The sequence below is a fragment of the Rhinichthys klamathensis genome, unplaced genomic scaffold, assembly GCF_029890125.1.
Source record: "Rhinichthys klamathensis goyatoka isolate OS25496 unplaced genomic scaffold, OSU_Roscu_1.1 h1tg000104l_1, whole genome shotgun sequence".
Classification (NCBI taxonomy): Eukaryota; Metazoa; Chordata; class Actinopteri; order Cypriniformes; family Leuciscidae; genus Rhinichthys; species Rhinichthys klamathensis.
The window spans coordinates 2,667,788-2,690,594 of record NW_026606643.1 but is presented as its reverse complement, the minus strand read 5'-3'; the positions used below and the strand labels follow the sequence as shown (position 1 = coordinate 2,690,594).

At 37.6% G+C, this 22,807-nt stretch overlaps 1 protein-coding gene across 1 annotated transcript; it reads left to right on the top strand.

The window, feature by feature from the left end:
• The first annotated feature begins 251 nt into the window (after window positions 1-251).
• LOC130087115 (oxysterol-binding protein 2-like) lies at window positions 252-21,248 on the top strand. Its single transcript, XM_056253335.1, has 13 exons — window positions 252-901; window positions 2,973-3,178; window positions 10,776-11,026; window positions 13,228-13,396; window positions 13,768-13,891; window positions 14,415-14,481; window positions 16,830-16,958; window positions 17,049-17,294; window positions 17,842-17,962; window positions 18,424-18,527; window positions 19,359-19,454; window positions 19,537-19,721; window positions 20,566-21,248. The coding sequence occupies exons 1-13, from the start codon at window positions 651-653 to the stop codon at window positions 20,843-20,845; spliced, it is 2,229 nt and encodes a 742-aa protein (XP_056109310.1). The 5' UTR covers window positions 252-650; the 3' UTR covers window positions 20,846-21,248.
• The last annotated feature ends 1,559 nt before the right edge of the window (window positions 21,249-22,807 follow it).

The window sequence follows — 22,807 nt, the reverse complement described above, 5'->3', positions numbered from 1 at the left end:
TATGGTTGAACAAAATCAAAAATTATAGTTAAACGAAAAAAAAGCCGTGTTAAGATCCTTGAGTCTCTTTTTGTGCTCCAGGGAAAAAAAGTTTTGGAACATGAGTGCGAGTAAATATTAAACACACTAAACGGTAAAATATTCATTGCAGCGCCACCTTGCGGATAGTACAGAGAACCGCGTCCAAGATCTGTTCAGTAAGACAATATTAAACAGGAAAAACACCGCATGACTTTGCAACAACACCAAATGCCTTGAATGCAAGGATCAAGAATCTAATCGATATCGGATGCAGGTCTGCATTCTGTCAAGCTTATCTCGGGATGTATAGCCTATACTTGAGCTTTTAAAAGACTGTGCATCCTCGCATCCGCTCTCCTCACTAATGTCTTTACGTCATATGGCAGATTCTGTGCGTCCGCGAGGCATCTACGTCATCCACTGTGTTGGTTCCCCCAGTAGCATCAGTTTTCCATCATCATATCTCTCAGAAGCGCCGCCTCTCCTCGCAGTGGCCGCAAATTTGACTCCTCGCTCATGCCCTAAACGTGTTGCATACATGCGAAGGCAGGTGAGGTGTCTGGCGCGCGATCCGCAGCGGTGAGAGAGACAGCAGCAGCGCGCGCGTATCCCCGCGGACAACGCTTAATATGACCGAACTGGTGGTGCGGACCCTTCCGTCTCCTTCAGGTGTGCAGGGTCCCGGCCCGGACACTTATAAAGGATGGCTCTTTAAATGGACCAACTACCTGAAGGGCTACCAGCGCCGGTGGTTCGTCCTGAGTAACGGCCTCCTGTCTTATTACAGGTACGTGCACTGCGTTTCAGTTGATGCGCACGAGGAGCGCTCGAGACTCTCGGCGCGCGTGACTTTGCTGTGTCACCCCTTTCACCGGCCACGGTACGTACATTATCTGACTTTTAACTGAGGTAGAGTTGCGCAGAAGTTTTAATTAAAAGGCCTCTTACCTGTGAGCACCGCATGTTACAGCACAAGTCATTTCTTAGCTGTCCATCCATGCTGCAACAATGCCTCTCCTCCTGTTTATAATTAGTAATGGGGACATCTGAAGCAACTAGCCTAGATCAAGTTTCCACGCTTCTGCAAGGGCCTAACAGAAAACAACACTATTTAACATTATACAGTGTATTTGTATGCAGTGGGGTCTTAGAACACTAGTGATAATGATAAAACCTCTGTTTTCTCATTTACAAAATTGTGCTTTAAAAATATCAGTGTATTCATTTAAGTAAAAAAAAGGGGTCATGAATTTCAGGATATCTTTGTATTTGTTGTCTCTTTTAAGAGGCATGAACTCTTCAAGTTTGTGTAGAACATGATGATGTTCTCCAGCACGATCTGAGAATGTTTCAAAGAACAAACTGTGCTTCATTGGGACATCTGTCCACCTCTATACAGCAGTTTAAATGCCCAATTCAAGCACATTCACCTTAATTTCATTACAGACCTTTGGGACATTCTGTTATCCTGAATAAAAAATGCTTGGTGTTTTGCATATTGTATTTTTAACGCTATTAACATTATTATTCTCATTATGATAATTGCTTTTGTACCCTTCACCTTGTATTCAAGTGTGACTGTAATGCAGCAGTAAATGATGTCTTGCTACTGCAGTGTATCTGGATTTAGTATGGATTTGATATTAACGAGGCTCTTCTGCATTTATGGACTCAGAAATCCTGCAGTTATTTATTGCAGCCTGCATGTAATATTTGTCTGTCAGTCTGGAACTTTCAGTGTCTAACGGCAATGCTGATGTGAGCTGGGTACCAGTAATCGAATACAAATCGGATAAAATACAATGTAATAGCAAATGAGATAAAATTACTAGAGAGAAAATACGGCAATACAATACATAATACAAATAAGAAATACAATACAATAAGTAAATAAAGTAAAATAAAATTTAGTATGATTTTACACAATAATAATATATTCACTCATAATAACAAAATATTGAAACTACATTATTGTTTTTTTACATAATAATTACCCTCAATAATAAATTCCCCTATAATAAAAGTAAATGCTTATGTTTACACAATAGTTACTCACAATAATAAATTCACTCATAGTCATAACAATAAAATCATAAAAAGAAATAATTGTTTTACTCAGTAATTACTCACAATAATAAATTCACTAATAATAATAAAAAATAAATATTATTTTACTCCAAAATTACTCAAAATAATAAATTCACTCATAATAAAAGTTATTACTAAACTAAATTATGTTTTATAGCATAATTAATCATAATAATAAATTCACTTATAATAATAAAGCTAAGTTATTATTTTTTACATAATTACCCACAATAATACATCCCCCAAAAATAATAAAAGTAAATTAATTTTTTACAGCATATGCTACTCACAATAATAAATTCACTTTTAATAATAAAAATAAATAAATATATTTTTACACAATAATTACCCTCAATAATAAATTCTCCAATAATAAAAGTAAATTATAATTTTTACCGCATAACTAGCCACAATAATAAATTCCCCAATAAAAATAAATTATGTTTTACAGCATAATTACTCAAAATAATAAGTTCACGCATAATAAGAAAATAATAAAAAATAACTTCTTATTTTTACACAATAATTACTTACAATAATAAATTACCCCCAAAATAATACAATTATACAAAATAAAATATTTTTACAGCATAATTATTCACAATAATATATTCACACATAATAATACAATTGAAAAATATATTTGACACAATAATTACTCAAGTATAAATTAATTCATAAGTATTTACACAGAAAATGCGCATGAATGATTGACAAGGCTGCTGGTAGATGTTGGAACTGACACTGTTATGTTAGTTAATCAGTCTATCACTAGTATATGGGTGTTTGTGATGGTGTGACTCTCAAATTACTTGCATCTAGTTGCTCCTTTAACCCACGTCGTTGTGTGAATTTGTCTTTAGGACTCAAGCAGAAATGGCACACACCTGTCGAGGCACGATTACCTTGGCGACGGTGCACATAGAGATTGGCGACACCTATCACTTCGTGTTGACAAGTGGGGGGCGGAGCTACCACCTGAAGGCCTATACAGAGGGGGAGTGTCAGCGCTGGGTTTCTGCTCTGCAACAGGCCAAAGCAAACGCCACTCAAATGATGCCCCATTCAGGTGAGTCCTGTCCCAGTGCCAATGAAAAGCATCCCAGGATGCACTTCATAAGGCCAATTCACACTGACCGACGGCGCCAGTCGCCAGATTGCAGCACGTCACTTCTCAGACATTCCAAGAACAATATTCAATGATGTTCAGTCGACGGAAAAGAGAGCCGGCAGACGGCGACTGGTAACACACAGATGCGACACACTGGTAAAACCCAACGGCGTTTGTCTGCGTCTGTCGTTGCAGTGTGAATTAGCCTAAGGCCCATTCACACCAAGGACGATAACTAACGTTAACGATAAAGGTATAGTTCTAAAGATCATTCTTTATATAAAAGAAAGCAGAGTTCACTCACACCACACCTATAACTATAACACTACAGAGAAACAATGTCACTGGAATCACTTTCAGAACTACTTTTTCCAGCTGATGATAAAAACATTGGGTCTCATTCATGAAACATTCGTAAATATACGAGTAAATATGAGAGTGATTTGCGCGTAAAGAGACCTTCCCGAAAACTCTTCTCCTGATTCACAAATACTTCGTAAACGTCAGATGTGATAGTGAAATGTGTGTGTGTGTGTTAATGAATTCCAATCAGTCGTAAATGTGAGCGTACACGCTCATTCTCAATTACCATAAATCCCGCCCATTAAATCCGACTGACAACTATATATGGGCATCATATTATGACACCAAACGAAGGATTTCAACATGTCTTCTCAAAAGTGAATGAAAAAGAAAAATTTCTCAAATGCAGAAATCAAAGTTTTATTATCAGAAGTTCATTCAAAACACCACATTTTATTTTCAAACAGTCCCAGAAGTGAAAACCATATGTAATTACTATATATAATATTTTTTCAAAATGCTGTGTAAATATGTAGGCTACCCGATTAAGGTGAATTAAAATGCAGCCTTAGTTATTAATTAGCAAAACGTTCGGATGTTAAACTCACTATTTACGCGTGGCTGGGAGCAGGTGTAGATTTCTTTCGTACCAACTAACATTTGGAAAATACGAACATTTTAATGAATCCGAAAATTTACGCCAGAACCATTTTACACACGATTTACACAAAAATTCGTTCTGCTCGTGTTTCATGAATGAGAGCCAATCGAGCATTTAAAGGGATAGTTCACCCAAAATTTTAGATTATCCCATAATTTACTCATCCTCAAGCCATCCTAGGTGTATATGACTCTCTTCTTTCAGCCAAACACTATCAGAGTTATATAAAAAAATATCCTGGCTCTTCCAAGCTTTATAATACGAGTAAATGGTCACTTGAGATTTTGAAGCCCAAAAAAGCGCATCCATCCATCATAAAAGTAACCCGTACGGCTCCAGGGGGTTAATAAAGGCCTTCTGAAACGAAGCGATGCGATTTTGTAAGAAAAAAATATCCATATTTATAACTTTATACGCTAAAACCACTTGCTTCAGCCGTGCACGAGTCTAGTTCCGGTGGAAGAGTGACCTCTGACCCGACGCATGACGTAGGATGTAGGAGTAGCGTAAGCTTCGGTGAGAGTAGACGCTGGGAAACAAACTCAAGCTCCTCCAACATTCCTCTTGCAAAATTCAAATTTTAGACTTCTAATTCATGACGGGTGTTTTGTTTTGCTGTATCCACCACGTTTCTCAATACGTCATGCGTCGGGTCAGAGGTCACTCTTCCGACAGAACTACACTTGTGTACGGCGGTTACCAGAAGCCCGGGAATACAGTTTATAAAGTTATAAATATGGAGAATTTTCTTATATATTTTTCTTACATTTTTTTTATATAAAAAAATGTGTAAAATAGTCATGAGAAAGAATGAGTGTGCACATATTCGAATGTTATTGTTTCAATAATCTTTCTTGTTGTTCAGGCTTTAATAATACATCAATCTCAGCCATATACATCATTTTTAAACAGGTTTGCATTCTTATCTTCTCGTTCAGACCAAGAATGATATTTATAACGATAACGATATAGTTCTAAATATATCTTTGTAAATATAAAAGAATAACTGAGTTTACACCATAACTATGGCCATAAAGGCACAGAGAAACGATGTCCTTGGAATCACTTTTCCAGCTGATGAACGATACAAACATTGACGGCCAATCAGAATCCATCCTGCTTTAAAGAGCTCGAGCAGACGGCAAAACTGCTTATGATAAACGCAATATTGTTGTCCGCTGGTGTTGTATATAGTAGAACTAAATATGAATTTCATTTTTCATTTTAGCAGTGCAAGTTCTGTAGAAATGATTTATTGCAGATCTAATCTCTCATGTAAAGGCTGTGAACATGAACGCACAGTAAAATTAATTCCTACACAAAACATTATCATTTAAATTATGCCTCACTCTCGTATATCCCTAAAACAAACTTGTTTAATAAACACCTTGTTATCCCCCTTTACCATTTAAGGCAAAACTTAATTATTTTCTATTATTTATTTCTTTTATTTCTTCTTTAGTCAAATGCCACTAGGGGGTAGCATTGTTTATGATTTTTTTAAGCTTGTTTTTCCTCTCATATTTAAAGTATTCATAAATCCACAATTATATACAAAGTAATTATTATTTACTCATAAATATTATCTTTTAAATGTGTTTTTATGTGTGCGTTACATTTAATTGACAGGTTTCATTTGAAATTAAATAACGCAGTGCACGTCTTACTTTTTATTTCTATCCTCAGAATTCAGTTTTTTTCTGAATTTTGCCTGAAAAAAGATCCAATTTAAGTAAAATACCTATGATATTTTAAATGCACAGATAATTTTCTCTACATTATTGCATTTACACGAGCCTCTCTTTATCCCCAAATGTGATTAATATGCATGACACCTTCCCGTTTGGACCATTCCATCTGCTACTGAATGAAGTGACGAGCATATTAGCTCCGCCCACTGTGCAGGATGGAGAATGTGAGGGGAAAGAGGGAGGGTGAGAAGGAAAACAGGAGCGCGAGGAATGGGAGGGAAGCTTGGAAGGTGACCGAGAGGGAACGCTGCTTCACGCTTTCATTCAAAAAGATTTGAACATCATCTTCACTGCATAAGCATTTGCTCCGTATTTATCAGTGATCCCCTCCTGTCGAGGAAAGGTAGGACAAATTATAAATGCATATGCTTGAATGGCATTTATGCAAAAACATGTCTTTTGTTTAGTGGGAAATAAATTCCGAGTTCATAGATGTTTTTTAGCCAGTGTTTTATTTGAGTAGCCTACTACTTAAAATTTGATGGAATAGTCTGTTTTACATCCTTATTTCAGCCTTGATTTTTGAAAAGTTAAATATGCAGTAGCTTTTTATGATCAGTTACGGGAATGAGTCTATTTTTATAGATGCTCTGAGGCACATTGTGACTGTATCAGTCAATTCCTATCAGTCAACTTGATGTTCGCATGTGGTCACTTGCTCTTTCATGGGCCAAATAAATTGAGCGCTTACAGCTAAATCTCAGGATTTGCATTTGGGAACCAATTGAGCCAATGTTTGACTTCACAACAGCATGAAATGCGTTTTTACATTTTCTGAAAAAAAAACTGTGCGGTGTCGTGTTTGTCAGGGCGTTGCTAGCATGTTCTTGGTGTCAAAACTCCTAGTTTCTTTAAGTCTGGTTTGTCAGCACCTCATTACTGTACACTACCGTGAGAAAGTTACAACACAACTGTGCAAATCAGATTATCTGTGAAGTATGCAGGCTGATGGGCCAAACTGGATAGTCAGACAGCCAGTGAAGATCCTTCTAAGCTTTTCCTCGCTGCACCTCCATTGATGTTGGTCTCCACACTTTGAATCTTCCCTGTTAGGTGTGGTTAGTCAGGGATGAGTCACTCGTCTCTCTCCAGCAGGTCAGGGGAAGGTGATCTTTGATTTATTCTCCAGCGCTGGTGCTTTTCTGAGGCTGAGCGAGCCTCTCTCACTCGCTCTTTTTTTTAATTCTCCCGAATCCCTCCTTCAGGACTCGCTCTGATGGCAGGCTGGAGTCATCATCTGTATGTGGAGGAGTTCTCGCTCTCTCCACTTTCATTCTGCTCTCTAGCTGCCACACTAATCCACTTTTCCCCATTGTTTTCTTGGCAAGCATAAAATTGCAATATTTTGCTTGGATTGGGTTTGGTATGCTTTGGCTTTGATGCAGTTTGGATGGAAAGATTGAATCATGTAATCTTTGCAGCTGCGATTCGCCAACTTGCAAAAAGTTCTTCTAACAAATGTAAAAAAAAGTAGCATGAACAAAGAACAAGGAGAGTCAGCTTATTATTCTGTGTGAACTCAACAAGAATACTAATAAGAATACCAATAAATAAAAGTATTTGTAACAAAAGTTGCTTTGTTGACCTCTATTTGTTCAAAATAGGAATATAGTATAGGAATAGTAATATCGTTTTTGAAATTGGAAATAAAACAAAGTTTATTGGAGTATGTTTTACAAGAAAATACTATTTCAGCCTTCCTACTTAACAATTACGTTTAATTCAATTCTTGCCATTTCTTCGTTACTATTTGTGAAATTTACTAGCAATTCCTGAGTGAAAAGTGTTTCAAAGTAAATCCGACACCAATTTTTTATTGTATGTTGCAAAGACATGCATTAATTTATTATTATTATTTTATAATTTTTTATAGATATTTTTTTTAAAGATATGGCCGATAATTGTTTTCAGTACCTAGTAATTATTGCTTTATTTAAATTTTTTGCTTTTATATAAAACTAATTAATCATAGATAATGCTATATAATAATACTACAATGAAAAACAAAAACAAAACATTGATATTCATTAATATTACTATTTTTATTAATACAATAATATGAAAAGTTGCTATGTAAGTGGTTGGAAATGAATTTTTTTGTGTTTATTTTAGAGCTGTTGAGCTTACAAATATATTATTATGAATGTATTATTAATTATACAATATTTTAATGCTTTTTTAAATGTTTTCTTATTCAACTTATTTAATAAGTTATTTACTATTTTCTTACTTCCAAGGCTGTGTTTATTTGAAATATTATTACAATTTAAAGGAACTGTTTTCTATTTTAATTATGTTAAAATGTAATTTATTCCTGTGATCAAAGCTGAATTTTCAGCATCATTACTCCAGTCTTCAGTGCCACATGATCCTTCAGAAATCAGTCTGATATGATGATTTGATGATCAAGAAACATTTCTGATTATTATCAATGTTGAAACAGTTGTGCTGCTTCATATTTTTTGGAAACTGTGATTAAAAATAACAACCTCTGGATTCTTTGGTGAATAGAAAGGTCACAAGAACAGCATTTATTTGAAATAAAAAACATTATGTGTTACCCATAACTGATAATTTTTAACAACACACAATGTGCTGCTAAATGGGTTTTATTATTATTATTTTTAAACCTTACTGAGCACAATCTTTTGAACAGCAGTGAGTATATGTACACATACACATATACACATATAATCATAATCTGATCAGAGAGCAGCAGGTCATTTAAAGGTCACACTTCTACCCAGCTGATCTGCATTCACTGATGTACAGATAGACTAAGTTTCAGTGAACAGTGTGCCAGCGTGTCGACTGCTCGTCTCTGTGTATCTGCCTCCTACAAGCAAGTGTGTCAAGTGCGTCACACAAGACATGAGGTGATTTACAGCCTGTCCTCGTCTGTTTGCCAGTGATGGCTATGTTGTGTGAGAGAGTAGGCAAAGTGAGACGCATTAGCCCCTTTGGGTTTTTCATTCTCTTTATAACTTCTAAAAATAGCCGTCCTTCCAATTGCGTGGGACCTAGTTTCCATGGTAACCATGTTCATTCACAGAAATCTGGCGTTTGAATGGGTTGTTGTTATGTCTATGATTATGACGCCTCTCTTTCACACTCGCTCATTCCATCACCTACTGCCCACATTCAATTGTGATGTCCTTCAACTCTCCAATGACATCTAAATCTGGATATCTCTCCTTCTGATTGCGTCTTTGTTGCTTTCTTTCTGTTTGAACATGTTATCTTCCTCTCTTTCTTGCTGTCTCCGACGGCCATCTCCTCGGTCCATCTCTGTAGTCATTTCTCAGCATCCATTTAAATCTTAGCTGAAAAATACGCTTGTAATTGAAAAGACCTCCACAAAAGGACTGTGTAAATTCTCAGCTGTCACACCAGACCCCTCCAGCGCCTCGTCTGTGCTATTTATAAACTAATTTTAGTTCAGCCTGTAGTACTGCAGTCAATTTGATCATCTCTGTTGGCTGCAGAATATCATAACACACAATAACGTCACTTATTTAAAGGAATGTGTCGTACTTTCGATTACTACGAGAAGAAATTATGAATCATCCCTTAATTTGCAAAAAAGTGGATACAGAAATTCACTCACAATGGAAATCCAGAGGTTTGTTGAATGCCAAGGACCCCCAAATATGATGACCCCCTGGCAAGGAACCCATTTCTAAAATGTATATATATATTTTAAGGCTCATTTTTACTCTGTGAGGAAAATAGTATGAAAAGACCATGTTTTTTATACATACTTTATACGATATATGTAGTATTTGAGTATTCAATTTTAGGCCCTGCCTTTTATGCACTGCCTCGAGCGTCCATGGTGACGGACTCTGGCCACCATGCTCGATGGCACCGCGGATTCCCCACAGCGGCGAGGACTCTTTGACAGCGCGTTCCTCCTTCTTCCCGGGTTTCGGCACCATTGTAACGGGGTTAGTTGTTATGGGAAGAAGGAGGCGGGAACCGGCGAACGTTCAACAATTTTATAATAAAATAAACAAATACAAAAATGAAAGTAAATCCAGCAGCCCCTCACGGACGACCGCTGGCCACAGAAACAAAACACAACATAAACTCAGGCCTGTTCCTCTCTCCATCTCCACTGTCGTCGCTCCTCCTTTATGCGTCCGCTCCTCCGTGAGAGATGCGAGACCGGTGCGTCTCGCAGGTGTCGTTCATTATCACTCACGCCACCGGCCTTGCGCCGCTCTCTCACGTCCCTCGGCCTCGTCCTGCTCGCCACACAATGCACTTCTTGCTTGGGATTCCTAAAAGCACACTTAACAAACTACATGTGCACAAAATTCTGCTGCTAGGATCCTGACTTGAGTCAGGAGAAATGAGCATATTACAGTATTTTTAAATACTCATAGCTCTTTTTTTTTAGGTTAGCTCTTACTTGACTTTTTCCCCCTTTTTTCTCTCTCCTGTGTGTGTTGTATTTTCATTTCTTTGTTCTATTATGTAAAGGGCCTTGAGAAGCTGCTTTAAATCACTGTTTACTTGTCTTTAGTAATCTTGAAAGTTGTTTTTTATACTTAGGCTAGTAGTCGTTTATTGCGATGTTGAAATTGGTGACAAGAAGAATCATGGTATAAAAAAATGTCATAACCTAATTTAAAGCAAAAATAACTATATGTGATATATATTGTTATCGTGAAATAAAATTACTCCTGATATATAGATTTTGGTCATATCGCCAACCCCTTTTAGGCATGCCTGCACATCCTCTGCTGTCAATGGACATTCGCCTGCAAATTGTTAATTGATGCAACATCTTCTCATTAATTTTCCATCTATTTCTCCATTTATCTCTTTTCTGCAGATGACTCTGGTGATGAGGGCCCACTAGCCCAGCCGGATCGTGCTCTGATCCAGGGGGCGCTCAAGACTCTGGCCAGCAAGCTTGAAGACCTCAGCACCTGCAATGAGCTCATAGGGAAGCACGGTGCCGCCCTCCAGCGCTCCCTCAGTGAACTAGAGGACCTGCGAACCCCCACCGACGGCGCCGATAAACTGAAGACTGTGAACGAGCGAGCCACTCTCTTCCGCATCACTTCCAATGCTATGATCAATGTGAGTCTTATAGTTCAGTGGTTCTCAAAGTGGGGTCCGCGGACCCCTAGTGGTCCGTGAACTATAGCCAGGGGGTCCGCGAAATAATTTATAACAGCCTACCGTTTTTTCAGGACTATAAGTCGTGTTTCGTTATCATTTGAAAACATGCTATTTATTCCAAAGTGACTTATATAATGCATTTAACGTCAAATAATACAAAGTAGACACTTAGGTTTCTAGATAGATAATATATCTGTATTTCGTATGTCTATGCGTCAAGTCTATCCGCTGTGTTTTGGTTGATTTTGGGGCGCGTGCGCCAGAAAGGAGACGGAGACGGCACCTGCATCCTGTTGTTTATTCTTTAATTTTTAATCGCGCCGGCGTCTCGCGTGCGCGCACATATGTCAGTTCTAGCACTGCTAGATTTGACATTAGAAGCCTGATCATTATCAAAATAAAATACAATCAACCGAACTTATATAAAGTTCGGCTTAATTTAATTTATCTGTTGTACACTATGAAGGCAGTCAATCATTCATAGCCTACTGTCAACTTGCTGTTATTCCAATTTCATTTCTCCGCATGTGAAGATGCTGATATGTGTAGGCCTATACTGGGACTGAAGCATGCAGCTTTCTTTACATAAATAGTTAAGCATCCAAATGTTAGGCTACATCGCCAATGTGGAAACTTTGGACCTAATGAGAGATGCACGCGCCCAACGTCTGTGCAGTTTCAGTTTTGATTAAACTTAATTCGTTTAGACTTGATGTTTAAAATAAATGTTGTCTTTATACTATTATTATTTGTATTATTATCTTATAGGGTAGCCTACTTATTTTTCATTCTCATTTTGTTCTGAATAGCTACCATTAATTTAATGTTTGCTGTGGAGTGAGGGGAAGGCTAACGCCTCAACAACGCAACAAAGTAGGCATATTACACATTCAGATGCAACTTATTTAATGGAAAATTAAAAAATTGTGCTGTAATATTTAAAAGTGCATAGGGACAGGGCCGTACCCAAATTGAGGTCCCCAATGTCCGGACCTCTGTCATTTTTCTATGTCTATTGTGTATATAGGCCTAATGAAAGTTGTGAAATAATTGCCTAATATTAACTTAATTTGGTGCTGCAAGGATATTGTACATCGCGATGATAACTGACCTTCTCGTCTGAGCTGCTTCAGCAGACTAACAACAACAGCAGTCAAGTCAAAATGTTCGAGTCGGAGATGAATTCAAAGTAGGCGGGGCTTATGTTCACAGAAGCTGCAAGCCGAGCGCGAATCCCCGCACGATGCTTCAGTTAACGGTCATAAAGTGCGAGATAATATGTATGCCTAAATAGCTAAACTAAACAGCTGTTTTAGATAGAAGTTTTAAACGAACGACTGAAACAATACGTTTGCAAAGTATCCATCAAAGCTCAGCTTTGGGAAAGAAAATAGCTACAGGTCAAGAGAAGCATCCTGTGCCCAGGATGAGATTAACATTATGGATTCCTAACACAGATATACTGTATGTTTTTTAGCTAATTACAGTGGGTATAAGCTCAATTTAACAGCACACGCACCTATTAAACATATTGCCATTATTATTGTATAAATATAGGCTAAGGCTAGGCTATATTTTTTTGTGCAGAATAATCCTTGAAACATTTCTCATTTAAGGCCATTCCTGTTTGGAATATGTGATTGAGTTTTGATATAGCCTGTGAACAATAATCATATACATTCTGCATTTCCATTTGGATCATTCATTGTAAAATTTAAACTGTCATCTTGACAAAATAATGTATGCCACTGCCCACTGACATGCTTTTAAAGCTATAGTTATCCAATTTGTGGGCCTTAAAACACCTTATAATGCACATGTGTAGATCAAGAACATCAAAAATCCCTCGGGGGGGGGGGGGGGGCATGCCCCCCAACCCCCCTAGCGAGATCACTTTTGGGACCTCAGTAGGCTATTTAGAAATTCCTGCATAGGACCCTGGGTGGAGACCGCATTTGTGCACAAATATTTTATTAGCCGCTCCCACATTAACTTTGTGCTCAATCACTGTTATAAATATGAGGGGGTCCTTGGAAATTTTTTTTCCCCTGTAAGGGGTCCCTGGCTCCAAAATGTTTGAGAACCCCTGTTATAGTTGACTCTGCATACTAAACGAAATTAAATGAATGATGAATCTAAATGATTGGTTTTGGGATCAGGCCTGCCAGGACTTTGTGGATCTAGCGGAGACTCACAGCCGGCGGTGGCAGCGTGTGCTGCAGTATGAAAGGGAACAGCGCCACCACCTGGAGGAGACCATCGAGCAGCTAGCCAAACAGCACAACAATCTGGAGAGAGCCTGGAGGGAAGCGCCCAGTACACACAATAGTGAGACTTTTTGACTTTTTTCTTCCATCGAGGACAAAAGAAGTTGTTTTGCTGAATGTCCAAGCTACCTTTTCTCTACAATGAGCGTGAAGAGTGAACTTTGGCCGTCATGCTCCAAAAAGTACAAACAGAATAGAAAACAGTTATTTTAAATTGGAATACTATTTAACAATATTACTGTTTTTACTAAATTTTTGATCAAATAACTGCAGTCTTGGTGAACATAATAGACTTTGTTCCAAAACAATACAAATCTTAATGACCCCAAACTTTTGAATGGTGGTGTAAAAATGTCTATCTTTATCATAAAACTGCATTTGTAATAATGCTGACCTAGCACTAAGTGAGATTTCCCATGTGTTGCTCTTCAGAAGTGGCGGAACGAACACCGGAGGGGGAATCCAGTGAAGAGAATGAAGACATAGAGTTCTTTGATGCCATGGAAGATTCTCCAGCCTTCATCACAGTGCCTGCAGAAGATCACTCACAGCACAGGTTCATATATAGATCATATAGTTGATGGCTTTTACTCACTGAACCAGACACACACACACACACAATCAAATCACTGACCATCTGATACATATAAAAGGAAAAGAGTTTGATTAAATAACAAGATCAGATTTGATTGGCTGACTGTTCACAATTTCTGGAAGTCAGAGTGCCCAGGTTTTACTAGCTCACTTAGGATAATTTACACAATTGGTTTAGCCTTTTCAGTTAATTATCATTTGTGCACTGAAACTGCTGCACTATTATTCTAATATTTTTTAGGTGTCATCGATTTCAGATGTAAGTGGCATGTAAGAACAAAATGAATTGCGTTTTTCCATGTCAGTTAGATGGCCTTTCCCTGTATAATGGGCAGTTCTTTTGCCAAAATAAATGAATGCGATTTGGAATATTTGTAAATATTATGAAACAAATTGTTTTTCAGCATTTATGTGTTATCTACTCTGTGCCTGAATAATGATCTTCCGTTTCATCCTTCTCTTGTGTTTCTCTGTGTGTCTCTCAGACACTTGAGCAGTAACCAGAGCGTGACAAGTGGAAGTTTATCCAGTAATTGGAGCCAGGGCGACAATGTAGGTTTGGGCTTTTGTTTAATTAACATATCCAAACTAAACCACACATATGCCAAATAATGTTAAATATCTTAATTAAAGGGTTAGTGTACCCAAAAATTTAAATTCGGTTATCATTTACTTACCCTCATGTCATTCCAGACCCATAAGCCTTTTGTTCATCTACGAATCGAAACACAAAATAAGATATTTTTAATGAAATCAGATATCTTTCTGTCCCTCCATTGACAGTCTACACCACTACCACTTTGATACTCTAAAAACTTCATAAAGAATAAAACCCTAAATTCAATCTGCTCATCATATAAAGCGATTGTCTCTTCAGAAAATTTGGACTAAACCGCTCAATTCATATGGATTTTTTTTTACGATCTTTTTGTGAACGGTTTGAAGCGTCAAAGTGGGTGAATAGGCTTTCAGTGGAGGGACAGTTCATAAGATTATATTGAATATAATAATAATAATACATTATACATAACTCCTTAGTTTGTAAGAAATTAAAACTTTTATTGCATTTATCAAAAGCAACCGTAAAGATATTTACAGTCGTAATCAAAATGATTCAACCCCCGTTGCAAATCAGGTTTATTGGCAAAATGTACAGACTCTCAGCTGTTTGCAATGAACAAATCAAACAAAAGTAATTGAAATAGCACAAAAGTAATTGAAATAGCTCAACACAACAAATGTTTCAAGTGGTTTCCCCAAATTCAACTGAAAATGCAACTTTTATTGACTTCTGCAGTCTCAACATTATTCAACCCCCTGAATTGAATCCCTCACAACAGCACAAATCTTCAAAACAAGTGTTGTCTCAAGCATACCTGATGCAACTAAGATATCAAGGGCTTCATTAGTTGCAGCAGGTGTGCTTGAGCTAGAACACATGAAATATCTGAACTGGCTAGGCTTGTTGAGTATCACGTTTGACTGGATGTTAGAAAGATGGTCAAAAATAAGTCAAAAGAATGGTCCAAAAAGTTCGAAGATATCATCGCCCTTCACAAACAAAGAATAGGATACAAAAAGATAGCTAAAGCACTAAATGTACTAAACGCATGCTAGAACTCCAAGACATACACCACTACTGACCCAAAAGCACAAGAAAAGTTTGTTCAAAATCATATAAATAAGCCACAGACGTTTTGGGATTCTGTTCTGTGGAGCGTTAAAGCATAACTGGATCTTTTCAGCCCTATGGATCAGTGGTATGTCTGGAGGAAGAAGAATGAAGCATATGCCGAAAGAACTCTATCCATAGTTAAGCATGGTGGGGCTCGGTGATGCTCTGGGGCTGCTTTGCATCCTCTGGCACTGGAAACCTGCAGCGTGCGGAAGGCAAGATGGATTCATTGAAGTTCAGGAAATCCTAGGAGAAAATGTCATGCCCTCAGTGAGGAAGCTGAAGCTTGTGCGTCATTGGACCTTCCATCAGGACAATGATCCCAAGCATTCCTCAAATTCCACCAAGGCTTGGTTGCAGAAGAAGTCCTGGAAGATTCCACAATGGCCACCAGTCACCTGACTTGAACCCCATAGAAAATATCTGGTGGGATTTGAAGAAGGCGGTTACAGCACGCAAACCCAATAATGTAACTGAACTGGAGGCCATTGCTCATGAGGAATGGGCTAAGATTCCTCAGCATCGCTGCCAGAAGCTGGTGTCTGGTTATACATCTCGTTTGCAGCAGGTCATGACAGCAAAAGGGTGTTCTTCTAGTACTAAAGATGCTTGCCATGAAGGGGCTGAATAATTTTGAGACTGCAGAAGTCATTAAAAGTTGCATTTTTAGTTGAATTTGGGGAAACCACTTGAAACATTTGTTGTGTTGAACTATTTCAATTACTTGTGTTTGATTTGTTCATTGCAAACAGCTGAAAGGCTGTACATTTTGCCAATAAACCTGATTTGCAATGTGGGTTGAATAATTTTGATTACAACTGTATAATGTCACAAAATATTTTTATTTCATCAAAGAATCCTGAAAAAAAAGTATAACGGTTTCCACAAAAATTTGAAGCAGTAGAACCGTTTTCAACATTGATAATTAAAAGAAATGTTTTTGAGCATCAAATCTCAGCATATGAGAATGATTTCTGAAGGATCATGTGACACTGGATTTATATCACAATCTCTTTATGAATGTTTTGAAGCGTCAAAACGGGTGAATATGATTTCAACGGAGGGACAGATATCTCAGGTTTCATTAAAAAACATCTGCATTTGTGTTCTTAAGATGAAAGAAAGTCTTGCGGGTTTGGAACGGCAAAAACGATGACAGAATTTTCATTTTTGGGTGAACTGTCCCTTGTGCTTGTTCACTAGAGGGTTTTCTCTGTGTTTACAGGACAGTTCTGGTAGCTACTTGCGCAGGGGCAGACGCTGTCGCATCCCAGATAAGCCCAACTACTCCCTGAACCTGTGGAGCATCATGAAGAACTGCATTGGCAAGGAGCTCTCCAAGATCCCCATGCCTGTAAGTGGAGTCTCAGATCTGGTGTGTTGTGTAGCTGCTGATATCTGAATCTTCACGGGGATTTGCGTGCGTCTGAATCCTCACTTCCAGGTGAACTTCAACGAGCCGCTGTCGATGCTGCAGCGTTTGACGGAGGATCTTGAATACAGCGAGCTCCTGGACCGGGCGGCACGCTGCGACTCCTCTCTGGAGCAGATGTGTCTGGTTTCCGCCTTCTCCGTCTCGTCCTATTCAACCACCATCCACCGCACTGGGAAACCCTTCAACCCTCTGCTGGGAGAGACCTATGAGCTGGACCGCGTGGAGGAGTACGGATACCGCTCCATTTGTGAACAGGTCCGAAACCACACTCATAATACACAAATATTATTTATAATAAAAAAATGTATTTAATAAATCAGAAATGAGGATAATAATAATATTATTGATAATACTTTATAAATAAATCCTTATTATGCACCTTTGTTCAGTAGACATATTTTAAAGAAATTAATACTTTTATTCAGCAAGGATGGATTAAATTGATAACTGAACGTGACATTAAAGACATTTATAATTTTACAAAAGATTTCTATTTCAAATAAATGCTCTTCTTTTGAATTTTCTATTTGATCAAAGTTTCCACAAAAATTTTAAGCAGAACAACTGTTTTCAACATTGATAATAATAGTAAATGTTTCTTGAGCATCAAATCATCATATCAGACTGATTTCTGAAGGATCATGTGGCACTGAAGACTGGAGTAATGATGCTGAAAATTCAGCTTTGATCACAGGAATAAATTACATTTCTAAATATATTACAATAGAAAACAGTTATTTTAAATTGTAATATTTCCCAATATTGTCAGTGATTACACGCACATTGATTATCTCTCTCTCAGATAAATCATCACCCACCGGCGGCTGCCCATCATGTGATATCGCAGCGAGGCTGGACCCTGTGGCAGGAGATCACCATCGACAGCAAATTTCGTGGCAAATACATCTCCATCATGCCACTAGGTGATCCATCATGAGCAATGAGTCGCCTCTCAAGGACATTCACATCATCACACACACAAAACTATTGAATAGTTTCCACTTTTCTAGTTTATTATGCACACAATCCAGAGTTACCTTAAAACCTTGAGGGAATATAAAGCAGAACAAAACAGTAATAGTATGTGAACTCTATAAATGTTTTAATCACATTACATTTTTTAATTCAAATACTTGTTACCTAGATTCACTTTGTGCACATGCAAATGTATATATAGATGTGCTGCTTCCCGGTAAACGTTACTTCAAAGGAAAATTTCATTTGTGGAATGGTTTCTATTTTTACAGAGCCTTTTATATACTAATGTTTATTGCAGCTCCGAGCTGTTTTTAGAGCGAATCAACCTCGTCGGCTTTCATTTCCAGGTACATTTCTTCTTCTCATGCTGTTATTTGCTCATAATGCCTCTGTTTGCTCTCTGCAGGCAACATTCACCTTAAGTTCCATGCCAGTGGGAATCACTATGTGTGGAGCAAGGTGACCTCCACTGTGCACAACATCATCGTGGGCAAACTATGGATTGACCAAGTACGTGATCGGTTTTGTATTACGCTCACTTTAATGTCGTTCCAAATCCAAAATCACCATGAAAGTATCATTAAAGTAATCCATATACTGTATATGTATCAGTATTATTAATATACAATTATAGTACCTATGAATATTTGTAATTCTTTTTATATATTTTCTATTATTGTTTCAGTATTTTTTTGTGCTTTTGTTATTTTTGTTTGTTTAAATACATTAATTTAGCTTTATTTCAATTAACGAAAATACATTTCAATAGTTTTAGTTAATAATATGAATGCCATATTCACAAGTCATAATTCAATATTCAATAGTCATAAGTCTTCTGAAGCTGTACAATGAATTAATTAAAAATCATAAATTCAATAAAAATCTTTATTTTTGCTCTCAAATCCAACATGGCACCATTTTATGTTATATCAGGTTTAATGGAAGAAAAAAGTCATTGGTGTGCAGCAACATAAGGGGGATTAAAATATGATTTTTCATTTTTTTTTCAATATTTATGGTTTGAGTCCTCCCACGTGGTGTGGCATTACTCATCTTCGACACTATCTGTTGGAAAAAAGTCACCATTGACAATGTTCTCCTCCATCTGTCTTCCACCCCATCATTCCCACTCCAGAGGAAACAGGAAGCTATTATTACAGTTATATATTGTATCAGTGGGGGATGCAGTTTAAATTAATTTACCATCAAGGCATGCATTAAAAATAGACCCTAATATATATATATATATATATATATATCCCTTAATTCTAATGCACATAACTGCTCTCATCACTGCAGCTCTGTCATTATTATTAATGTACACTCTTTGTCCCGATGCAGTCTGGGGACATTATAATAGTGAACCACAGGAGCAAGGACACGTGCCACCTCAAATTCTCCCCTTACAGCTATTTTTCCAGGGATGTTCCCCGCAAGGTCAGTGTGTGCATCCTCTGTTCAGTCTGTGTGCTACTGCCCTCTGCAGGGTATTGAGTGTGTCTGTGTGTCCTGTCACCAGGTAACAGGCGTTGTGACGGACGGGGAAGGAAGCGCACACTACATTCTCTCTGGAACGTGGGATGATAAAATGGAAAGTGCAAAGATCATAGAGAGCAGCCACGGCTGTGGAGGATCTGAGGGAAAGCAGAAAACTGTCTATCAGACTCGACCACCACAACTACTGTGGAAAAAATACTCTCTCCCGTAAGAATCAAACTATAACTATCTGTCTATCTATCTATCTATCTATCTATCTATCTATCTATCTATCTATCTATCTATCTATCTATCTATCTATCTATCTATCTATCTATCTATCTATCTATCTATCTATCTGGCTTTTTCCTTCCTCTATCTATCTATCTATCTATCTATCTATCTATCTATCTATCTATCTATCTATCTATCTATCTATCTCTTTTTCCTTCCTTCCTTTATCTATCTGTCTATCTATCTATCTATCTATCTATCTATCTATCTATCTATCTATCTATCTATCTATCTATCTTTTTCCTTCCTTCCTTTATCGATCTACATATCTATTTTTTTCCTTCCTTCCTTCCTTCCTTCCTTCCTTCCTTCCTTCCTTCCTTCCTTCCTTCCTTCCTTCCTTCCTCTATCTATCTATCTATCTATCTATCTATCTGTCTGTCTGTCTGTCTGTCTGTCTGTCTGTCTGTCTGTCTGTCTGTCTGTCTGTCTGTCTGTCTGTCTGTCTGTCTGTCTGTCTGTCTGTCTGTCTGTCTGTCTGTCTGTCTATCTATCTATCTATCTATCTATCTATCTATCTATCTATCTATCTATCTATCTATCTATCTATCTATCTATCTATCTATCTATCTATCTATCTATCTATCTGTCTTTCTTTCTCTTTCCATCCATCAATCTATCTGGGTTTTTTTCATTCCTTCCTTTATCTGTCTGTCTGTCTGTCTATCTTTTTATATTTTTATTATTTATAATGTGTAAATTATACATTTCTTTTTAATATTTTGTTCAGTAAATGCATCTTTCTATACATATCTCGTTTTGTCTGCTGTAATTCCAGCGAGAATGCCGAGAACATGCATTTCTTCTCTTCTCTGGCCTTGACTCTGAACGAGCCTGAGGATGGTGTGGCTCCTACTGACAGCCGTCTACGGCCCGACCAGCGGCTGATGGAGGCGGGTTTGTGGGACGAAGCTAACGCTGAGAAACAGCGTCTGGAGGAGCGTCAGCGACTGGAGAGGAGGAAGAGAGAGGCGCAGGCCAACCTCGCACTAGAAGAAGGCAAGACAGAACCACAAACACTCATACCGTTTCAATATACAGTACATACAGTGCAGTAAAGCTGTAGGCTAGTATTCTTTTATCTCAATAAAGATGTTTTGTCCTGGATTTGACAGGTAAAGAAGCGGAGAGGTACCAGCCAATGTGGTTTGAGAAAAGGACTGACACAGAGACAGGTGAGAGCAGCTTCGTGTACAGAGGAGGCTACTGGGAAGCCAAAGACAGACAAGACTGGAATCAGTGCTCTGACATCTTTTGAGGCCTCTCTTCCACCAGGACCAGCTTGTCTTTCCGAATCATCTTTCCCATTCCAAGGAGTTTCAAAGATGTGGAATATACTGATTCTGTTCAGTCTCTACTAAGGCACCCACATGTATATAAATATATATCTTAATTTGGAGTGTATTCATGGGGGCATTGGGACACCTGTATCGTAGCAGGGAAAATTCACATTGCAAGGGGGGGGGGAAAAGAACATTTTTAAGCACAAGAGACAGAGGCACTTTAAAAATGTCACAGTGAAAGATACTAATAACAGTAATGATCTGGGGATTGTAACACTTCACCAGGGATAAGATTCTTCCTCAGAGCTTTTGCTGATTGCTTCAGGTTAACTGTATGATAGCCATGATGAATTATCCACCGGCGTGTGATAAAAGACATTCAGAGCACATGCTACTCTTGAAGTATGGAGACCGAATGCCCTCAAGACTGTGTTCCTGTAGTATATAGATTAAATGCTGTGTAGGATCAACAGTGCAAACATGCTCCATTAGCAACCTAGATACAATCCAGATCAGTGTATTGATGTTGCTTTTACAAAATAACAATTATCAAAGCTAATTTATTAGATGCGAGAATTTCTTTTTAGCTGCCTGTTTAGTTATTTAGCACAAGCGTAATGTAAATGTCATTGTGTAGGTGATGAATTACGGCTTAATTGAGATTCTCCATTTAGAGTCATGGTTAGACGTGTGCAAACATGCTAAAACATCCAGCTACAATTCAACTGCGCATTTATTTAGTTAAGTAGATGAATTAATAATACATTGCACATCGTGAAGTATTACTCGTATGCATGCAGTGCAGATTTTTGGAAATAATTATGCAAAATTAAGCATGCACATCAACAGATTTGTTCATATATTTGTCTAACACTCACAGGAAAGTACACAGTATCGGATCACATTTTAGGGTGTTTGCAAACCTTTGGCCTTGACTGTATTGTCAATAACTAACAAACATTTTGTGGTGGCAATACTTCCTAGTTTTCAGTATTAGCAGCTGAAGCACACTAACACTAAATACACCCTTCATGCTGCAAGGGAAAGTGGTCTGGAATACTGACCGTAAACTGTAACCAAAACCGAGATGAAGGAAACTCATATTTAGGCATTAAAAACTTTCAGAATATGAGCAGAGCAGTGTTGTATGACTATGTACACTTCAAATGAGAGTATACCATGTCAGGAACTGTGTTTAGTACATTGTGAAAAATGTAAAGGACTGATTGAACTTCATATTTACTGTCTGTGTTTGAGTTTTTCAACCACAAGCAAGTGTCTTCAAAGAATTCCTTGAGATCCTCAGCACCACAACCACTGCAAAAACTACACTTTCCATGTATGCAGTATTTTCCAGATATATAAATAACTTTAGCTGATTATTATAACTATATAAATTGATTAAAAAATATTCTGATATGGTGATGTTGAATGTGTTGGACCTTCCAAGGACTCTTAAAGTTCATCTCTCTAAAATGTTCACTGTAGATTATGTTTATTTGTCTTGGTTGATAATAAACATAATAATCTGAATATGTAATAGATTCAAACGAATGATGAAAACAATAATTATTTGATTAATATTTCAAAGGTTATCAATGGTTTGTTTTGTAGCATTTCAGTACTCATCACGGCCAGTAGGAAGCTCCAAAGTAGTTGGAATAGCACTGGAGCATAATTTGGAAAAATTATGCAACACAATGTTGTTTTAATCTTCTAGAAGCAATTTAGTCTCCT